Source organism: Odocoileus virginianus, chromosome 9 (genome assembly GCF_023699985.2).
Source record: "Odocoileus virginianus isolate 20LAN1187 ecotype Illinois chromosome 9, Ovbor_1.2, whole genome shotgun sequence".
NCBI lineage: Eukaryota > Metazoa > Chordata > Mammalia > Artiodactyla > Cervidae > Odocoileus > Odocoileus virginianus.
The window spans coordinates 23,173,071-23,193,137 of NC_069682.1; the positions used below are offsets into that span (position 1 = coordinate 23,173,071).

Genomic DNA, 20,067 nt, shown 5'->3' on the forward strand with positions numbered 1-20,067 from the left:
AGGCTACCACTAGTCAAAACTGGGATAACTGGAGCTACAATAAGAAATGAAACATCTACCAGTTAATACTAGATAGGCAGAGAATACACACATGGGTCACCTCTGAAAGCTGATCAGAGTACTGATTCATTTCCACTAGGGAAAGAATGAAAAAAAATCATAGTAGCATATGATTACTAGGTATTTTCCCAATATACAGCTTATGTTGTTCAGTCACTAAGCTGTGTCCAACTGCAACTCCATGGCCTGCAGCAGGCCAGGCTTCCCTGTCCTTCACTATTTCCCAGAGTTTGCTCAAATTCCTCCCCACTGAGTTGGTGATGCCATCCAAACATCTTATCCTCTGCTATCCCCTTCTCCTCCTTCCATCAATCTTTCCCAGCATCAAGGTCCTCTCCAATGAGTCGGATCTTTACATCAGGTGTCTGAAGTGTTGGAGCTTGAGCATCAGTCCTTCCAGTGAATATTCAGGGTTGATTTCCTTGAGAATTGACTGGTTTGATCTCCTTGCTGTCCATGGGACTCTCAAGAGTTTTCTCCAGCACCGCAATTAGAAAACATCAATTATTCAGCACTCAGCCTTCCTTATGGTCCAATTCTCACATTCGTACACAGTTTACACTCCTAAAAAATTAGGCAATCTGGACCTATAATCCTGTATCTACACTCCCAAAAGTCAAACAGATTTGAAAGTCAAAACATTTTTGCAACTCATTGATAGTGAAATCTGACCTGTCCCAACCTGACACAAATAAATATTCATACATTTTACAGTAGAAATGACTACTCTGATAGCTGCGGGCTGTCTCACAATCTGCATCATCACACATTTCTAAAACCTGAAAACTTCTGAATTCTGAAGAGCTCAAGGATTTTGGATGATGGATTATAGATCTGCACAAGCAACACTGGAAATAAGGTAACAGGACAGCAAGGAGCTCAGAAGGAAAAAAAAGGAACAGGGCAAGAAGATTACAGAGTATAAGACCATCTCCCAGAATATCTTTTCTACCTGCTGCAATGAAGGTGAGACAAAGCTTTCTAAGCAAGTAGTTAAAATGTGAGCCAGACCTGGAAGGAAGTGTGGGGTTTACATAAACAACGAGACCTGGGAAAGGCATCTCAGGTAAAATGAACATGAACAAACATGAAAACACTTCAGATTCCATATATCTTCAGGAGACAATGGACCTGCCATTTCTTCTGAACAAATGTTTCATGTGGGACAAGAAGACATCACAAGTGGAAGCACCTATACCTTAAATCCTATCACAGCCACTCAGCTCTAAATGAACTGCAGGCTTTCTTCAGCAAAATATGTCTTATATATGACCAACCTACCACTCTGGAGAAAGGATAAGCAGAAACTTAAAACACTTATAGAAAGTTCTCTTCCAAACCTTAGTCTTAAAAGACCATTCCTGAGACTCAATAAATTCAGCACATGGCTTTAGCTCAGGAATTTAATACACTGAAGCAACAGAAGAGGCCAGTCATCTGTGTACCATAAGTTGACACTTTAAAGACATAAAGTCATCGGGTTCTCTGGTTGCCAAGAGACAAAAGAGAGGGTTGACAAAATTTTCAAGCTGTCTATCAATCTGCCATTGAACTGTTTACCATTTAGCTAATGGAACACAAACTATTTCCATCTAGGTGAAACCAGTAAATCTCAATCAAAGGAGAGACTTTCTCCTTGAAATTTTTTTCTTCCTTCTACTAAAGCTGTTATGGTCATATTAACACACTATCCATTAAATTTCTATCTTCCCCTTTCGGCTGTGTAACCTTGGTGAAGTTAATTAAGCTCTCTGTACCTCCATTTCCACATGCTTAAAATAGATATAATAGTAGACATGTCATGGAGTTGCTTAGAGTAAACAAGGTAAATGATCAGTATTACGGTAATTACCAGGGGTTCAGTGTTCTCTCTGAAAACCCTAAAACATTTTCTGAAGTCGACTTTGCTTCACTGTATGTGTCTGCTGCTGCTAAGTCGCTCAGTCATGTCCAGGCTCTGTGCAACTCCACAGACGGCAGCCCACCAGGCTCCCCCATCCCTGGGATTCTCCAGGCAAGAACATTGGAGTGGGCTGCCATTTCCTTCTCCAGTGCATGAAAGTGGAAAGTGAAAGTGAAGTCACTCATTCCTGTCCAACTCTTCACAACCCCATGGACTGCAGCCTACCAGGCTCCTCCATCCATGGGATTTTCCAGGCAGAGTACTGGAGTGGGGTGCCATTGCCTTCTCTGGTATGTGTCGAGGAAACAGTAGCACTTATAAACAGTATATCAAGATGAAATAAATATTAAGGTTAATGCAAAGAGCATAAATATCTAAATTATAATAGGAATAAAAAACATTAAAAGGATGTGACACAAAACTGGAGACAAATAGATGCACACCGTATGCTGGAAATCAAAGGACTGCTAACTTTTTATTCTGATACGTATTTTTAGGCAAAATAAATAATCAACTATACAACCTCATGGCGCTTCCCAGGTGGCTCAGTGGTAAAGAATCCACCTGCCAATGCAAGAGATGAGGGTTCGATCCCTGGGTTGGGAAGATCCCCTCGAGAAGGAAATGGCAACTCATTCCAGTATTCCTGCCTGGGAAATCCCGCGGGCTGAGGAGCCTGGTGGGCTACAAGTCCATGGGGTCGCAAAAAGGCAGACACAACTGATCGGCTAAACATCAGCAGTAGCCTCGATTCCCTATGAGGAAATCTGAGACTATGCTGGCAGACAAACAAATACATGCAGCTAATCTAACAAAAAAGAAAAGACCGATTCACTTTTCCTGACCTTGCCTGTTCAGAATACCTATAGAAAAGCAAAACCACACCATAAAACCCCAGTAGTTTCACAGGTTATAAAAGAGTAGAGGAAGGAAATGAAGCAAAGATTAAACAAATGAAGGCAGCTACAAAACCAGGATACATTAAGATATTTAACAAGGAGAATTCTCTTATTTAACTCTTTTTAAAAGGAAAGCTTAAAAAAAAAAAAAATACTGTCACCAATATCACTGTTTCTCAGGGTCTTTGGGTCAATTGCTTGTGAGAATTCACAGATACTACAGGTTGACAAAAATTACTTGCTTACAGCTAGCTAGATCGAGCTTTTATAAAAAATCAGATTCTTGTTACCAAATACACTAGAGGTCCTCTATGGAGAACTTTAATGTCTCAAAAACAGTCAGAACTGGAAAGAAAAGCAGCAAAACTCAGTTCCAAACTCCAAGCTGTACGTTTCATTCATAGAATACATACATCCTTACCCAGAAGCAGAGGAAAGAGGAAGGGGAAGCAGAGGCAGAGGAAAATCTTAAATGGAAATTTTTGTATAGACTGTCAAGCGCTTATTTTAGTATGACTTTTCCCTCATCTTCTGGTGGGTTTCCTCTTTTATCATTCTCTCACACTCTGCCTCTGCCATCCTGTTCGCTCTGCCTGCAATATTCTGCCACCACCTGCTTCAGAAATTTCTGCGTGTCCTTTAAGACTCCACTCAAGGGCCACCATCTTTCCTCCATGAAAACCCGAGAGCTTGAGGTTCAGAGCGCTTCCAGGCTGGTGAACACATGGGGATTTGGGGAGAGTGGAGCACATGGAGAGGGGGTGGGCCCTCCACACCTTCCCCCACCCCCTGCCCTCCATGTCCCTCCTATCTGGCTGTCCCGTGTTACACTCTATTATAAAACCCATGATCTAGTAAGTAGTATGTTTCTCTGAGTTCTGTGAGCCACTCTAGCAAATTAACTGAAACCAAGGAAGGGGTCATTGGACCAACAATCTAAGTCAGTAGGCTAGAAACTCAGGTGGCAACTTGGACCTGCAACTGGACGCTGAGGTTGCAGAAGGTAAGGAGGCGGTGGGGCAGGAGGGGGCAGTCTTGCGGGACTGAGTCCTTAACCTGGGGGATCCGATTCCATATCCGGGTAGACAGCATCCAAATGAAGTTCAATTGTAGGACATTCAATGCTCTGAAGTCAGAGAATTGCTTGGTGAGGAAAACCCCACCATCACCACCCCCAACACACACACACAGCCCTCTGAATTGGTATCAGAATTTTACACAGAATTTGCCCATTTCATCTAAATTGTCAAATTCACTGGCATAAAGTTATTCAAATATTCCCTTTTTATCTTTTTAATGTCTGTGGGCTCTGAATGGTGTCCCCCTTTTAATCCTGACGTGGACACTTTATGCTTTTCCTCTTTATTCATTTATCCTGCAAACTGATTTCTGACATTCAAAATCCTTTTCATGGGTTACCAAAAGATGCCTGTCTTGTCTGCTGTCAATTCAAAGCCAGCGAGAAAAGACGAACTCTTTGCCTGTCAAATCCATGCCAAACAAACACATCACTGGAGTTCATAGAAATCAAGCAGTATTCATTTTCTAAGACATGTGTTTTTGGGTATCCTTATGCTTCCTGAATATATATAAATTTTAGGCTTTATATGTCTGCCTTTTTCCTAGAGATCCCACTTGATCCAAACACAATGTTTGAGTAACTTATATGAAAGTAATAGCTAAATAAAAAGATGATGGTGATCAAATGAAAAGACAGCCAAGAATGGCAGCAGTGGCCAAGGATTAAACAGGGAAAAATGATTCTTCTTCCAAGTTCCTCTCCTAAACGGAAGAGAATTTGCATTCCTCCTTGGTCCAGTGCAGATGCAGTTATAGCTGCCATAAATGATGACGTTCTGTCAATCTCCATCTCAGCTAGGGATTGCAGTTCTGCTCACACCACTCCAGTATCCTTGCCTGTGAAATCCCATGGACAGAGGAGTCTGGCGGGTTACAGTCCACGGGGTCACAAAAGAGTCAGACATGTCTTAGGAACGAAACAACAACATATTTAAAATTTGCTAAGGGGGTAGTTTTTTTATATTAAGTGGGCCTCACACATGTTACACTAATACCAACAATAATAAAGAGTGAGTTAGTGTTAGTTGCTCGGTCATTTCCAATTCTTTGCGACACCATGGACTGACTGTGTAGCCTGTCAGGCTCCTCTGTCCATGGAATTCTCCAAGCAAGAATACTACAGTAGGTTGCCATTCCCTTCTCCAGGGGATCTTTCTGACCCAGGGATCAAACTCAGGTCTCCCACATTGCAGGCAGATTCTTACCCATCTGAGCCACCAGGAAAGTCTCTTAATAAAGAGGATGGGAGGAAAACTGGAGAGGTAAGGAATATGTTTATGGCCTTGATGGTGGGAATTGTTTCATAGGTGTACAACTTATCCTCAAATTCACTGAGTGTATACATTAAATATATACGGCATTTTACATGTCAACTGTACCTCAATAAAGGGGTTTTTTACAAAAAGAAATGAAGACATCTAAAATATACAGACTCTGAAGTGTTTGTACATCTAAAAATATTACACTGCAGGACTTCTAAAAATGCTACTCCTAGACCTCTGTGTAAACAGCTTTATCTCTAAGTCAACTACAGAAGATTTTCTATTCCCTCTTAGTGGCACTGTCTCTACTTAGAAAGCACAAAAGAAATCTATTCATCACCTTCTTCTAGATTCATGCCCACTTCTTTAGGTCCCTTGGTAAACAGAGCTTAAGACATGGGGTCCAAACTAAGCATCACTTCCCAGAAGAAAATGTCACTTCTCCATATTTGTAAATGCCCTCAAGGGCATCAGTGTTCTCAAAGCTTCCCTTAATCCTTTGAATTCAAATCAGTCTCTCTAGAGAAGCCTATCAACCTTGATGATGCCCTCTGCATCTCTTCACTGGTCTCAGGCTGATTCTATGAGTAGCTTTTCGCTCCTTGTGCAGTATCACTTTCACTGACTTCAAGAAATCCTGCTTCTTTCGCAGAACTGGCAGTTGGACTCTGTTATTAGTTCAGATTGTCTTTGTAGCATGCCATCCAAAGGGTCTAACAAATCAGTGACGTCAAAAGACAAGATGGATTCAACGAACAGACAGAACAGCTGTTGGTATTAAATGAGAAGGGTGTGTAAAGAGAAATTATCTGTTTAATGATTAGTTTATTATGATTTATGTTAGAATGATTTCTTAAACCCTTCACAATGTATACTTTAGTAAAGAAAGACACTTTTTTCTTTCACTGTTAACTTCTATTCTTGATGAAGAGTTAACATGAACAAATGATTTTAAGATGCAAGTGAAATCATTTTAATGGCTATTTGCTTAAAGAAAATATGCCTTCCTGGAACTGATATGAAACAAATGATTTTTGTAAGTCTAAAAAGTAACAACAATAGTTTTGATATAACCAGAGCTCTATCACTTTAAAATATTTAACTTTTGATTAAAGCGTAACAACAACAGAAAGTATTACATACAAAAAAGTACACCTATTACTGTCGAATTTTAAAGTGCTCTTTTGACATGTTTACTTCATTTGAAAAGAATATTATTTTATTACACTAATGACATACAAAAATACATTTGATTATATAAAGAAAGTGATTATAATTTTAAGCTTGAAATATTCACCGATTTACAATCATTTAAATTTTCTCCCATTTTTCTTATTTTCTTTATGTTGATTTTAATTTGGTCACAACTGTTCTGAAATCAGGCTGCCCTAAGAACCCAGACCTTGAATGTCATTTTGTTTTGTTCTTCTCAAACTCAGAAGATCACCATGGGACTTTTTTCAAAGCAAAGGTTTGGGGGGGTCTCATCCTCAAGGATTCTGATTCATTAACATAATGATGGGGACGAGAACCTGTTGTCCGGAAGGTGGTCCAAGGGATTCTAATGATCATCCAGATTTGTCTGATTTAAATTCCTACCAAAGCAGGAATCCCCTCTGTAATCCTGTAAAACAGAAGATCATCCCACCTCCGTGAGAAACACATTCAATTTCAGTTAACTTCTAATTTAACAAAAATTTTTCTTCTGAAGTCTGGAAATTGGCCCATCTGTCTATCTGCTGATCCTAGTTCTGCTCATCACAGCCACACAAAACAAATCTAATCTCTCATGAATATCTTTGTACAGGGCTTCTTAAGAGTGTCTTTTCCTCAGTTCTAATGAGATGGATGAAACTGGAGCCCATTATACAGAGCGAAGTAAGCCAGAAAGATAAAGACCATTACAGTATACTAACACATATATATGGACTTTAGAAAGATGGTAATGATAACCCTATATGCAAAACAGAAAAAGAGACTCAGATATATAGAACAGACTTGTGGACTCTGGGAGAAGGCAAAGGTGGGATGTTTCAAGAGAACAGCATTGAAACATGTATATTATCTAGGGTGAAACAGATCACCAGCCCAGATTGGGTGCATGAGACAGGTGCTCGGGCCTGGTGCACTGGGAAGACCCAGAAGGATCGGGTGGAGAGGGAGGTGGGAGGGGGGACTGGGATGGAGAATACATGTAAATCCATGGCTGATTCATTTCAATGTATGACAAAAACTACTGTAATGATGTAAAGTAATTAGCCTATAAAAAAAAAATCGACAAAAAATAAAATAAAATTAAAAAAAAGTGTCTTTTCCTTCATTTATAAAATTGATTATATATATATATATATACACACACACACATACACACACACACATATATATATTTCCCTTATAAGCAGAGGAGAGTTCTATAATGTAGTATTAAACTAAAAAATAAGTAAACTGAAAACAGTTTCCTAAAAGCATTATAATAAAGATCTGATTTAAACTGGGTGCCCAGAGTACTTCCTCTCCATCACATTTACTAAGTATTTAATGTTTCCAGGAGTCAGTATGTAGAACCCAAAGGAGAAAGTAGGTCTCACTGATCTACCTAAAGCAAATTCTTTTTTTCCAATGACTTTTCAAAATTTCAATGATTTTTTTAAAATTTCATTTTATTTTTTTGGCCATGCCACACAACATGTGGGATCTTAGTTCCTCAACCAGGGATGAAACCCGAGCCCCCTGCCTTGGAAGCAGAGTCTTAACCACTAGACCACCAGGGAAGTCCCAACACAAATTATTTTAAATATAGAATTTTTAGGAAAACATTGGGAATTAAAAACATCTAGATATCTCAAGGTTATAAAAAAAAAGAAAGACTCTTAATCCCCAAGATCATTCTAGCTCCTAATATTTAAGGATACTCTCCATTCTGAGTAAGGAAAAAAATCAAGCAGTTCTTAAGAATATTAGTCCTGTCAAGATCTATTAAAGATTAATGCAGTGAACCAAAGAGTGTAAGTCAAATGACTACATCTTCATTAGGTTATAAAAAGGAAAACGAATTTGTGGGATTACAAACAGACTATGTACATATCACCACCACTCATAACTACACCAGGTGTCTATTCAGAACAGAGATAAGCCACCAGGGGAAAAGGCAATAAGCAACCAAGTCTGAATGAAGAACACGCCCAGTATCAAACAAAAGGAAGGCTCAATAGTAGCTGGCCTAAGGAAAAAAAGAAATTCGCTCTTTAACTCATCGTTTTTTGATTACAGTTTTTCTGATCCACCTAAAAACTTTCCCCAAAATAGATGAATATTTCAGAAATACCCAATTTGGGTTCTAAATCCATTCTCTTATTCACAAATCTACACAGTGCAATTGTTTCCATGTTAACAGATAACTAGAAAGAAGAGGGCTTCAAAAAAACAATTTCCATCACACTAAACTTCTTAAACCTACAGTACAGAAATCAACCAATCTTCAGATTATCTTAGGGGTACAAAAGGCTATCTTCCAGATTTTTTTGTGAAATTAATTATCTGCATAACTCAATTTTTTTTTAAGAATATGACAACTTAAAGTAAAAAATTATTTTGGTGGAAGCAATCCAAAACTGAGCTTTTGAGTGAAGACGTCTTCCTGCTTCAAACCAACAGAATATATAGATGGCTCATAATATTTTTAAGACATTTAATGCCTTATGGTCAATTAAAATTAAATAAATACTAGGACAATCTACGTCCAATATCCTTTCATTTTAGTAATGTAATCACATCAACCAGAGAGAAAAACAAGTGCCTACCATATGGTCTTTCTGTAACAGAAAATAGCTGCATTTGATAACAGCATCTGTGCCTCTCCATTCAGTACTGCCCATACTTAAATCAGCATGTTGTTAAATATAATAAGATGATGGGTCCCTTCACAAAGCAAAGAACAAAAGAAATTGAGTATCACGCTTGTATCAGATTCTGTGACCTAAAGAAATGAGGAAAGGGTTAGAGAGTCCCTTAGCAAGGCACAAGGTCTTCATAAAATGTTTCCTTTGGAAGGAATGAACGCTACAAAACACTAACAATGTGTCGAGTACCTGGGTACCCAGCTCTAAGCTCACATGACAGCTAGAGAGGGGTCCCACTCTATACCTCCAATTCTAGACTTCTGTTGCTGCCACACTTCTTAAATTCCAACAGGCTGTACTTTTCACCCTAACTTGCAGTGTAAAGCTCCTGCTATACAGTGGTGTTCTGTCATTTAGATTCAGGTATATGAAGGAACACACATTTCAAGTTAAGTAACAGTGTTATGTTATATTGTACTATCAGTAGCCTACAAAGAATCTAGCTGACGTTAAAGAAGACATATGTTTTCTTAAAAAATGTTTAAGTATTGTTTTGTGTAATGTGTATCCTTTTCAAAAAATGTCTAAGTATTATTTTAAGCAATGTAGCTTTGCTAGAAACCAGATTTTGACAAGACTGATAACATATAACCTATTTAAATCTATAAATGCTATCATTTTCATTGCAACATTGGAATTAAAACAAAAAAGAGAAATTCCAAAAATAATACTATTCCAGTATACTCCCCATCCAGAATGAACAACTGTTAACATTTTGCCATCGTCAAAGTTGTGATCAATTTTAAACTTCCAATGAAATGTTTATGACATCAAAAATATTAAAAACATAAGGAGCATTCCTATACTGGCCAATTGGTTTAAGAAAGAAAACCTCAGACATACAGTTGGCCCATTGTATCTGAAGGTATTGCATCTGTGGATTCAATCAATGAACAAAGATATTCAGAAAAAAATTTTCCAGAAGGTTCTAAAAAGAAAACCTTGAATGCGCCTTACACTGGCAACTATTTACATACCACTCACATTGTATGAGGTGCTATAAGTAATTGAGAGAGGATTTAAAGTATAAAGGGGGATGTTAAGGGCATATGCAAATACCACCCTATTTTATATAAGGAACTTGAGCATCCAAGGATTCTTGGGTCCACAGGGTGGGGGGTCCTGAAGCCAAAGCCCCGTGGATACAGAGGGATGACTGTATTTCATTTTTGCCACCCATCTGATTCCCCTCCCATTAGTCTGTTAATTACCAGTATCTTACCTTAGCCCAAATTACTTCACACATTTATACTACACACTGCCTTGGTTACTGTTTCTTGGTTACCAGCTTCCCAAAGGTAAGAAAGACGTGAGCAGCCATCCTAACGGAAATGGAGGTCTGAGGAAGAACCTATATCTCACACTACACCTTGTTGTATAACCTAACTTAAGAATTCAGGTATTGCACACCTACATGTAAACTCAAGAACATTTTGGAAATTTTCCTTAAGCATTCATTCATTTGAAAAAATATTTGAGGCCTACAATGTGCTAGACTCCTTTCCAGGCACATGAAAATACCAGGTGAACCAAACAAACTGTAGTTTTAACACTTACATAGATCATCTGTCCAGACCCATAAGCAAAATCAGACGGTCTGAGCAGGTCAGATGGAGAGTCAGTGACGGGGAGGAAAAGTGAAGTGAGGAAGGAGGCAGGTGGTGTCATGGGGAGCCGGAGGGGAGATTCTCCCTGAAGGTGACTTCTGAGCAAATCTGGAGGAGACAAGGAAGCAGGCCCTGCACACAGCAGGGGACAGCATTCCGAGGAGGCGGTACCCAGTGGGAAGGCTCCGGGGCGCACCAGGAGGGCGAGGGTGGGGTGAAGCGGCAGCCACGGGGAGGTGAGCTCGGGGAGGGCGGGGGAGACTGTCCGGGGCTCTGCAGCTGCTCTGGGAACCTCGCCTTTTCATCCTGAGAGCGGTGAGAAGCCACGAGGAGAAGCAGAACAGATGAGTGCCAGGACCTGACGTCTGAGGGGTCCACCAGATGACTGTGGGGGCAGACCACGGGCAGGCCAGGCGGGCTAGGCTGAGGGGCCGGCGGCGGTCAGATCTGCATGAGAGGCGCCGGAGAGAAAAAGAGGGAGCAGAGACTGCTCCGGAGCCGCTGGCTGGGAGGGCGGGGCTGCTATTGCTTAAGACGAGGAACACTGTGGACGGAGTCAAAGGGCAGACGGGGAAGCCGGGCAGGGGGAGGGGCTGGAGAGGAGGAGGAATCTGGTTTGGGATGTGGCTTCTTAGCACGCGAGCGGGCAGGTCAGCTGGATGGGGGAACACGAATTCAAGGGCAAAGTCGGGGTGGACACACACACACACACACATATCTGCGTATATACGTATGTATATGAATGACCAGCTTATACTGGATATTTAAAACTGTGAAACTGAGTCTGGAAAGGAGAGAGGGCCAAATTGAACCTTGAGGTATATGAAGACTGACAGGTCAAGGAAAGGAAGGAAGGAAACTTCCGGAACTGAGAAGGCGGGAACAGTGAGGCAGGAGGACTGTCAAGACAGCGCGGTGTGCTGGGGTCTGAGATAACTGTTCACAAAAACTAAAGCCCTTTCTGCACATTCACTCATTATCTCGACACATTTACTGCGCACCTACTATGCACCACACACCAGAAACAAACATGGGCCAGTTCTCATGGGGCTTGCAATCCAGGGGAATATACATAAACGAACTAGTAAGTGATCTTCCTGATAAAGCTCAGGGTGCTGGAGGATAAGGCACTGGGGCCAACTAGCCCGGTTTGGAAGGTCAGGGAGGGCTTTCCTGAGGAAGTGATGCTGAAGAAAAGACCAGAATGAGAGTAAAAATCAGCCAAGGAGGGGTGGCAATGGAGGAGGGGAGAATGGAAGGAAGCCAGGGAAAAAAACAGGATTTATAAGGACCTAAAAGGAAGAGAGGGAGATTGCCAGGCCCTGGTTGCCGTGCAGTCCCTCAGTCGTGTCCAACTCTTTGTGACCCCATGGACTGTAGCCCTCCAGATTCCTCTGTCCATGGGATTTCCCAAGCAAGAACACTAGAGTAGGCTGCCATTCCTCCTCCAGGGGATTTTCTCAACCCAGGGATCAAACCCACATCTCCTGCACTGGCAGGCAGAAGAACCACCAGCCATGGAGGGAACTGGAGTGGTCACAGATAAGCAGAAGGCGGGCCAGAAGTCCTCTAAGACTGTTCTCAGGAGTCTGAGCCTTCTTCCAAAGGCAGTGGGAAACCAGAAAACTGTTTTAGGTCAGGGAATGCAATGATCAGCTTTCTATTTCAGGAGGCGCCCTCTGGCTACAGAGGCAGGTCAGAGCGGGAAGGGGGCAAGGCAGAGAGCCTGGGACGCTAGTTAGGAAGCCTGGTCGGTGATTCATCACCATCGCCGAGATGCCGCTGACCTGAGCTCAGGGAGTGGCAACAGGACCTGGAATGTAGACTCAACAAGACTTTGACAGGAGGGAGGAGGAGCGAGAGGGGTCAGGGATGGTAGGCTGGGTTTTGAGTTGGACAGATAACTAGCAGGATTAGTCCTTAAAAGAAGGAAGTCAGGGAGATGGCAGGATATTGGTTGGAGTAGAATCTGATGAATTTCAAAAGCATGCAGTTTATCTCCCAAAAAAGCTTTTGGATAAATAGGCAATTGGCTATCTAGGTCTAGAGAGTAGCCATATAATCTGAGATAGAGTTGTAAATTAGGAATCACGGGCATGTAGATTAATGCCCTGGGAGAATGTAAAATGAAACCCAGGGAGAGAGAAAAGAGGAGAGGAGTGGAAAGGCCTGGCTCGAGTAAACACCAACAGGAAGGAAGCAGCAGAGGAAGAAGCAGCCTAAAGAGAGAGAGACAGAGAGATGGACAGAGGGACAGCCTGAGAAGGAACGGAGAAGCCTGGGATAAAAGTAAAATGTACAGTGTTTCAGAAAAACAGCAGAAGTGCAAATTTTTACAAGAATGAATTCCTGCAGGGAAAATGGCTTATTTTATTACTTAAACACTGTTCCAAAACCAACTAACAAACATTTTTCATCAGCTTACAGGACCTTTTAGTCACAGAATCATCTGAGTCTAGGTGAAGAAGCAAGACATAAAATGAACTAAGTTAATTTGCATGAGTAAATAAGATTGTTCTAATAATAGACAGCGAAAGTGCTACACACTTGGACAACCAGGCAGACTAGAGATTAAAAATGAAGTAACTGTTAGAAATTGGAAAACCAATATGACCTGGAGAGCTTTGCCTAAAAAGAAAAGAAGAGAAAGAAAAAGTAAGTTGAGCCATAAAGAAGAAACGCTATGTGATATCTTTTTTTAAAAAGAGGTAATACAACAGAACATTCAGGAGCCTATACAAAGTGATTTGTAAGCAAAGTTATTCAAGGCTAGGTATCACAGATCAGCCTACACACATGTCTGCACAACACACACACACACCAAAGAAACACTTATCTGGCTCAGAGTGAATGAACTTTGAAATAAATATCTTTAGATGTTCAAATACATCTCTCTTGACATCTATGCTATCTTTATTGTATTATGTTGGATATATTTTATTAAAGTGTCACAATTCTTTATTGGAAAAGGATTGTTTGTTATTTGTTTGTTCTTTACCTTTCCAATATACTCCTGGGGGGAGGGGGTGATGCCTACACTTATCCACATGGCAACACAATTAAATTCTAAACATTTAAGATAAACAAGCAGCTTCTGTTTTTCAACAAAGCAACAGACCTTACTCATAGCAGGTGGAGTTAGTCAATTAGATAAGGCATAAGACAGGGACTCCTCTAATTCCCTACATTGATTTCTCCTGTGCTGCCAAAGTTAATTTTTGGCTAATACCATTAATATTAAGATATATACTCTCTCTTAGTTAGGTAAAAACACACAAATTTATTATTCAAATACCCATTTCAGGAGTGTAGCTATTATTTTTTTCTTTGTTAGTTTTTTAGCCAGTGATTTTTAAAATTTTAAAAAGAATAGCAGTACTACTCCAGAATGTAATTCTTCTAACAAAATTAAGCACAAAAATTAAGTGTGGTATTCAAAAACTTAAATATCTATCAGCCCAAAGTTGCTACCCAAAGTATTTCAATGGCAACTCTCTTTTTATTAAATATTCACAAGATTTAATGTGCACGGGAGTATAAGAGACAACAGACAGTAATTATACAACTTCCCCCCATCCTGAGATTTAAAATGTTTTCTGACAACACAGAGCCCCTTTATTTCTGCTTCCATATAGAATCTAAACAAACTATCTGCCTATTGTTTAAAAAGCCAAACAACACCTGAGTCTAATATCAAATCCAACTACTGTATAGTGTCTCTAAATGAGCATAATACAGACAATACAGTATTCCCTTGGCTTTCAAACTAGAAATACTATGGTTATATCAGCAGTAAGGTCTAAATGAAGACAAATTTCACCACCCTTAAAAGATATATAACTGCCATTGTTAATAAAAGCCAAGTTTGCGACTGGAAACTGCCTTCTAGCTGAGGACAAGATGTGTCTATTACAAATTCTTGGCTTCCGGGACATCCTTTAAATGACAAAAAAAAAAAAAAATCAAATAACATTAGTTCCTGCAAATATAATGCAAAATAGCATGCTAATTAAAGTCTTCAGGAGTCAATGACAAATAAGGCTTCAGGACCACAGTACCTATCATTACGGAGCAACAATACACATTAAGCAATCACTAGGCCTTCCAAAAGGCGTTATTATGGTTCACCATGATCAGAGGATTGTGGTGTTATACTTAATCACGTTTTTACCTGGAAGCAGGTGTTTGCAGGTGTCGAAAAGTAAAACACTGTTTCTAACTGTAAACCTATGCTGTCGTTCTAATCAACTGTATACTAACGGCACACTGAATTAGCTCACCGTGATTTCTGTAGAAACTTTCTAATCCAGTACGAGGTCAGCTGCATGAAGCAAGCTCCTCTGCTGCTTTACCAACAAAAACATAACTGGAGTCATTTTTATCAAAATGCCAAAACTCACACACTTAGAACTAGACCCAGTTTCAATGACCAGAAAGTTAAAATGTAACACAAGGCACAAAATAAACCATGCCAGTGATGTCCCACTGGGAGATGTTACTGTTATCTAAAGTAACTGTCAACCTTTCCATAAAAACAGAGGCATCTCAAAAGCAAAGTCTAAAAGAACCTAGTTACAGAAACCATCAATAACAAAGTAAACACAAAGAAGCCATTATAGAAACAAACACCAAAAATAATGAGGAAAAAAGACAGGAGAGGCAAGAGGCCATAGGGGTGCCACCAATACTCGGCTTTTCTATTTCTGTCCTGCCTGCTCAAAAAATTTCAGGAAGCCTGGTATAAAATCTTCTGGGCTCTTCGGAAGATGCTGGTATAAAGGCACTATGAGCCCCCTGACAGCTCAGGCTGACACTCACGGGACTTCTAAGCAGTGAAAGGAAGGGCATAAACAGAAGAACAGGGAAGGCAGGAGAGTTTTAAGGCAGTTGGAATGACAGTTCCATTAAGCCATTTTCCAAAGCTGTGCCTAAACCATCCATGGGAAAAGACTTGGTTTTCTACCCAAAGCAGAGAGTCACAGCAACAGCAAGCAGGCAGGACCTGCATCAGTGTCAGAGAGAGAAAGTGGTCCAGGAGCTACAAGGATTCCAGCTGCCCCCTCTCAATCTCCAGAGGGAACCCTGGATACACACATGAAATATACAAAGCCAACCCCTGTCCAGCCCTGCTTCAAAACTATCAGATGTTGGGGAGTGAAGGCAAACAAGCTGGTGGTATTCCTAGTCACCTGAAAATGGAGAATTCTGTGATCTGAGATGATCAAGATAAGGACACTTCAAAGTAAGGAAAATGCCCTTGCAAAAGAATCACTAAAGTGTCTAGAAACAAAACCAGCAAGGTTTCACCTCCCTACCGGTATGGTGGGGACACTCCCACCATTCAGCCCAAAGCCCCAAAAGCCGATCCATCTTCTTAGACCCCCAAGGCAGCTGACCCCCGCCCCCGACTGGCAGGACAGACACCTCAGAGACACAAGCCACACAGCAGGGCAGGGACATAAGCTCTGCACTTACCTCACAGGTGGGGGACCCGGAGGCCTTGAGCTTGGTGTCACCATCTCCCTCAGGCAGACCAGTCCGACGTGTGGCCATCATTTCATTTCAAATTACAAAGAAGGGACCAACCCTTGGGAGTCCACATTGGGAGGGAAATGCCACCATGCACCAAAAAGGTAAGAATTCCACACCAGGTTCCGAGAGGGTGCAGGGTTGCTGAGACAAATGAAGGTTTCAATGAAGCGCCTTTCAAATGCCCTGAGGATGATTTCTTCCGACTTCAACGGCCTTCACCGTCTTCGTCCATTTCTCCAGACGTGAAAAACAAAGACCAGTCTCCTGGGCAGCCAGTGAGGCCAACTGCAGAAAGCAGTCCCCTCCGTTCCTAGCGCTCCTCCCACCCAAGTCCGAGGGCAATGCGAGCGCGTCGTGAAGCCTCTCCCAAAGAGATCTTTCCTAAAGAGGGAAAAGTTAAAGGACATGAACTTTCTCCAGACGCTGACCTTGGCCTTGCCCACGCGTCTACTCCAAGCTCGCCCTTCCAACACTTGGAAAGATAATTCGGCCCATGCTGATGAATCAAAAGATGAAATAATCTTCCCATACAAATTAAGAAAGAGAAGGAGGGGAAATCTTTAAATCAAGGGGGAAATGAGAAACATCAGAACGGCACGATGGTTACCTCAAACATGCCCGGACTTTGTGCAGCCGTCAAGAAAAAAACATTCCCCTTTCAAGTGCATTTAAATTCATGTATTTTCTGGGCAAATGAGAGGGAGCTTATGTTCTTCTGCATCACCCGGATAAGAAGACTTTAAAGAAGTTTTGTCCCCAAGAGGCTAAAATGGGAGAATACTTTTTCAAAAACACGCCTTGCTCCCCGCCACCCCCCAGCTCCCTAAAATAAAAACAAAAAGTCAGGCTCGGACGCGGCCAGCGGCTCTGCCGGCGTTTCCAGGCAGCCTAGGGGACGTGGGGCGCCCGCCCTCCGCCCTCCGCCCCGACCGGCCGGTGTCCCCGAGGAGGCGGCTGTTTTCCTTGGCCCGCGGCGGGGCTGGGCGGGGACGGCGCGGGGCCGGGCTGGGAGGTGTGCGCAGCGGCGGGAGGGACTCCCTCTCCGGGGCATTATTCCGGAGCCACAGAAATGAAGCCGCAGCCCCAGCAACTTTTATTTCGTTGCCGCGCCCCAAACTACGCCTCGACACGACCGTCCCGTTTCCCCGGAGCCGCCTAGGGGAAAAAAAAATTTTTTTGGGTGGGGGGAGAAAACCACCACCCACCTACCACTATTTCCTCCGCCCCTTCCAGAGGCGGGTCGGGGAGCGCGATCTCCCGGGAAGGGCGGCCCAAATATGTACTTTCAAAAACGAGTGGGGAGACCCGGCGGAAAAGCCAAAACTGAGGGGGCTCACCCTCCGCGCCCTGCCAGGCCCGGCTTCCAAGGCGCCGCGGCGAGCGGCTGGGACGCTGGCCGGACGCCGGGCCCAGCCGGGGAGCGCTAGGCCGCAGGCTCGGTTAATATTCATGAGCGCACGGGAGGCGCCCCTCCTCCACGGCCGGCCGGCGGGACCCCGGCGCCCGCCGCCGGCCTTTGTGCCCTTCCCTTCTCCCGTCGGCCCTCCCTCGCTCCGCACACGCGGGCGCGGCCCCTCCGCCCCCGCTGGGCTCCCGCCACCACTCTCTCCGGCCCCGCGCCAGCGCCGGGTGGGGTGGCCCGGGGTGGCGGGAAGGGAGGGAGCCCGCGGCGAGCCCGGCTCTCCCTCTCCACCCGCCCGCCGGCGCTGCGCCCTGTCCGCCGAGGCGGAAAGTCAAGCAGACACGCACCGGAGCAAGCGCGCCGAGTAGATCCGCACCGGGCCCGACCGGTCCCCCGGACGGCGCGCCCCGCACGCCGGGCGCAGAGCGGACCGAGCGGGAGGACGAGCTGGCGCTACCAGCCGCCGCCGCGCTCCGAGGCCGCCGCCCCCGGCCGACCGCTCCCAGACACCGCTGCGACCTGCCCCGGCCGGCCCCGGGCTCTCGGCCGCCGCGGGAGGGCGTGGGGCGGGGCGGCGGCCGCCGGACTCTCCCCTCGCCTCGCCGGGCCGGGCCGGGGCCGCGCTCGGGCGCCCGCGATCGCCAAGTGACAGAACTGCTCCGCTCCGCAGCCGCGCCGAGCTGTTTCCCGGGGGCGGATTTCTCGCTTCTTCCTCCCTGGATCCACCTCCTCCCACTCCACCTCCTTCCCCTCCCCTCCCCAGGGGAGGCTCTGGGGCTGAATATTTTCTGTCTTGAATAATATGGTCCCGGGAACCGACGCTGAGGCAGGGGGATTAGCCTGGGGCGGGGGTGGGTGGGGGTGCTCGCCAACCCCCTCCCAATGTACGTCGGGACCTACAAGCCCTCACCCGCCCCCAACACCTCCCCAAAAACCAAACAGAAAACCCTCCCCGCCTTCTCCAATCTCCCGAGCGCTGAGCGGGAGCAGCCAGGAACCTGGGCTTCCACTGGGAAGGGACCCTGTGCTCGGCGTCAGGGCTGGGGAGCGGGGGAGGATTCTACGGCTACATACTCAGATTTGGGGGGTTGGGGGCGGTCAGGGTCCCAGACTGCGGGGTACGCGTCCGGGTGAGTTTTTGCCCCTGTCTGCAGCGGGAGGGGTGCGATATGGGACAAGAGAAGGGAGTGTCCTTTCAACGCCTGACAGCAAAAGAGCTTCTCTTTAAGGAGGCTGGGGGTTCGCAGCGAAGCGTTATTCATTCAATCCTTTGCCCTTTTCATATCTTCAGGGCAGCTGAACAATTCGGCGCGGCTAGCGGAACTGGGAGAGAAGGTGGCGGCGCTTCTCCCCGCAGGTCGCAGCGGTGCGGGGCCGGGAGCACCACCGCCGCCCCTCCCAGCCAGATCCCGGGGCTTCGCCCCAGACCCCTGGCGGCTCGCTCCGCCTCGCCGCGCTTCACAACATCTCCCGCTGCAAATGGCCCAATCGGAGGACGCGATGAGAGAACATCAGCCAATCAGGGCCTGCTGACTCAGGCTTCCCTCCACCCTTTGCCCCGCCCCCGCTGGGAAAGCCACCGCCCCGCGGTCTCCCCTTCCCACCCCGCCCCGCTCCGGGGTGGTGGCTCGCAGCTCGGTCCTCGCCCGGCTGCAGTGGAGGAGCGGGCCGCGGCGGCGGGGTTTGTCACCTTGTCACCCTCATCCTCGCCTCCTCCCAGACACGCCTCTCCTCCCTTTCCCAGTCCTCCTGGTGATGCTGTTGAGGGGCATTTTATCTTCACGCGGGAGGGGAACTACCAGCTTTTGTGTCTGATCAGCCGCCACCACTCCGCTGAGGGAGGAAAAAAAAGAACAAAACCAAGTAGCTTTGGGGTCTACGTATCTTTTCCTTCTTTTTTTTTAACCACACTCTCCCTATAAGATTTAGAGACAGTTCCCCGCTCCACCCACCCCGCCGTCCACACCCAGCTCGCAGTCCCGAGCCTCCGGTCCTGTTTTTTTGTTGTTGAGAAAAAAATCCAAAACCACTCTCAGGAGCCTGAAAACCTGTGCTGTGGTTTTTTAGACCTTCCTAAGAGTGGAAGGTGCCAAACATTAGAATATACAGCTAAGTCCTTCGCCTTAATTAGAGGAAGGACTCATTTTTATATGGCTGTGAAATTTGCATGGTCTGGACAGCCCCTGACAAAACTAGTCAGCCAATAACAAAGAAAAGAAGAAAAAGAATAAAACAAGAAATGCCTGCCAGTCAGTGGGTAATTTACTGAACAGCCCACTGGGCTATAGCAGTATCCACTTCTGGATACTGTAGAGTAAATGAACTAGAAGTGAATAGAAAGACAGGGTTCAAGTAGTGTACCTCTGGTGAGCGTACAGACTATGGCCAGAAAGAAAAAACAATTTTAAGCACAAAACAGCTTC

At 44.5% G+C, this 20,067-nt stretch overlaps 1 protein-coding gene and 1 long non-coding RNA gene across 5 annotated transcripts in view; both read right to left on the reverse strand.

The window, feature by feature from the left end:
- The window catches only part of ARHGAP21 (Rho GTPase activating protein 21), a 131,851-nt gene extending 112,827 nt beyond the window's left edge, over positions 1 to 19,024 (reverse strand). The window contains exons 1-2 of one of the 3 annotated variants that reach the window (XM_070472068.1): positions 17,992 to 19,024; positions 16,186 to 16,623 (exon numbers count right to left, since the gene is read on the reverse strand). In XM_070472068.1, the coding sequence (XP_070328169.1) occupies positions 16,186 to 16,266 (81 nt within the window). In that variant the 5' untranslated portion in view covers positions 16,267 to 16,623; positions 17,992 to 19,024. Of the gene's footprint in view, positions 1 to 16,185; positions 16,624 to 16,849; positions 17,170 to 17,579; positions 17,729 to 17,991 lie in introns of those variants that run through there. The other 2 variants (XM_070472069.1, XM_020882321.2) reach the window with 2 other exon arrangements.
- LOC139036578 (uncharacterized) lies at positions 6,000 to 12,060 on the reverse strand. 2 transcript variants are annotated; one of them, XR_011489394.1, is made up of 2 exons: positions 10,661 to 12,060; positions 6,000 to 6,828 (listed from the first exon to the last, which is right to left on the reverse strand). It is a non-coding gene; the product is annotated as an uncharacterized lncRNA (long non-coding RNA). The 2 variants fall into 2 exon arrangements; XR_011489395.1 differs by lacking the exon at positions 10,661 to 12,060 and adding an exon at positions 9,005 to 10,532.
- Positions 19,025 to 20,067: the final 1,043 nt, after the last annotated feature.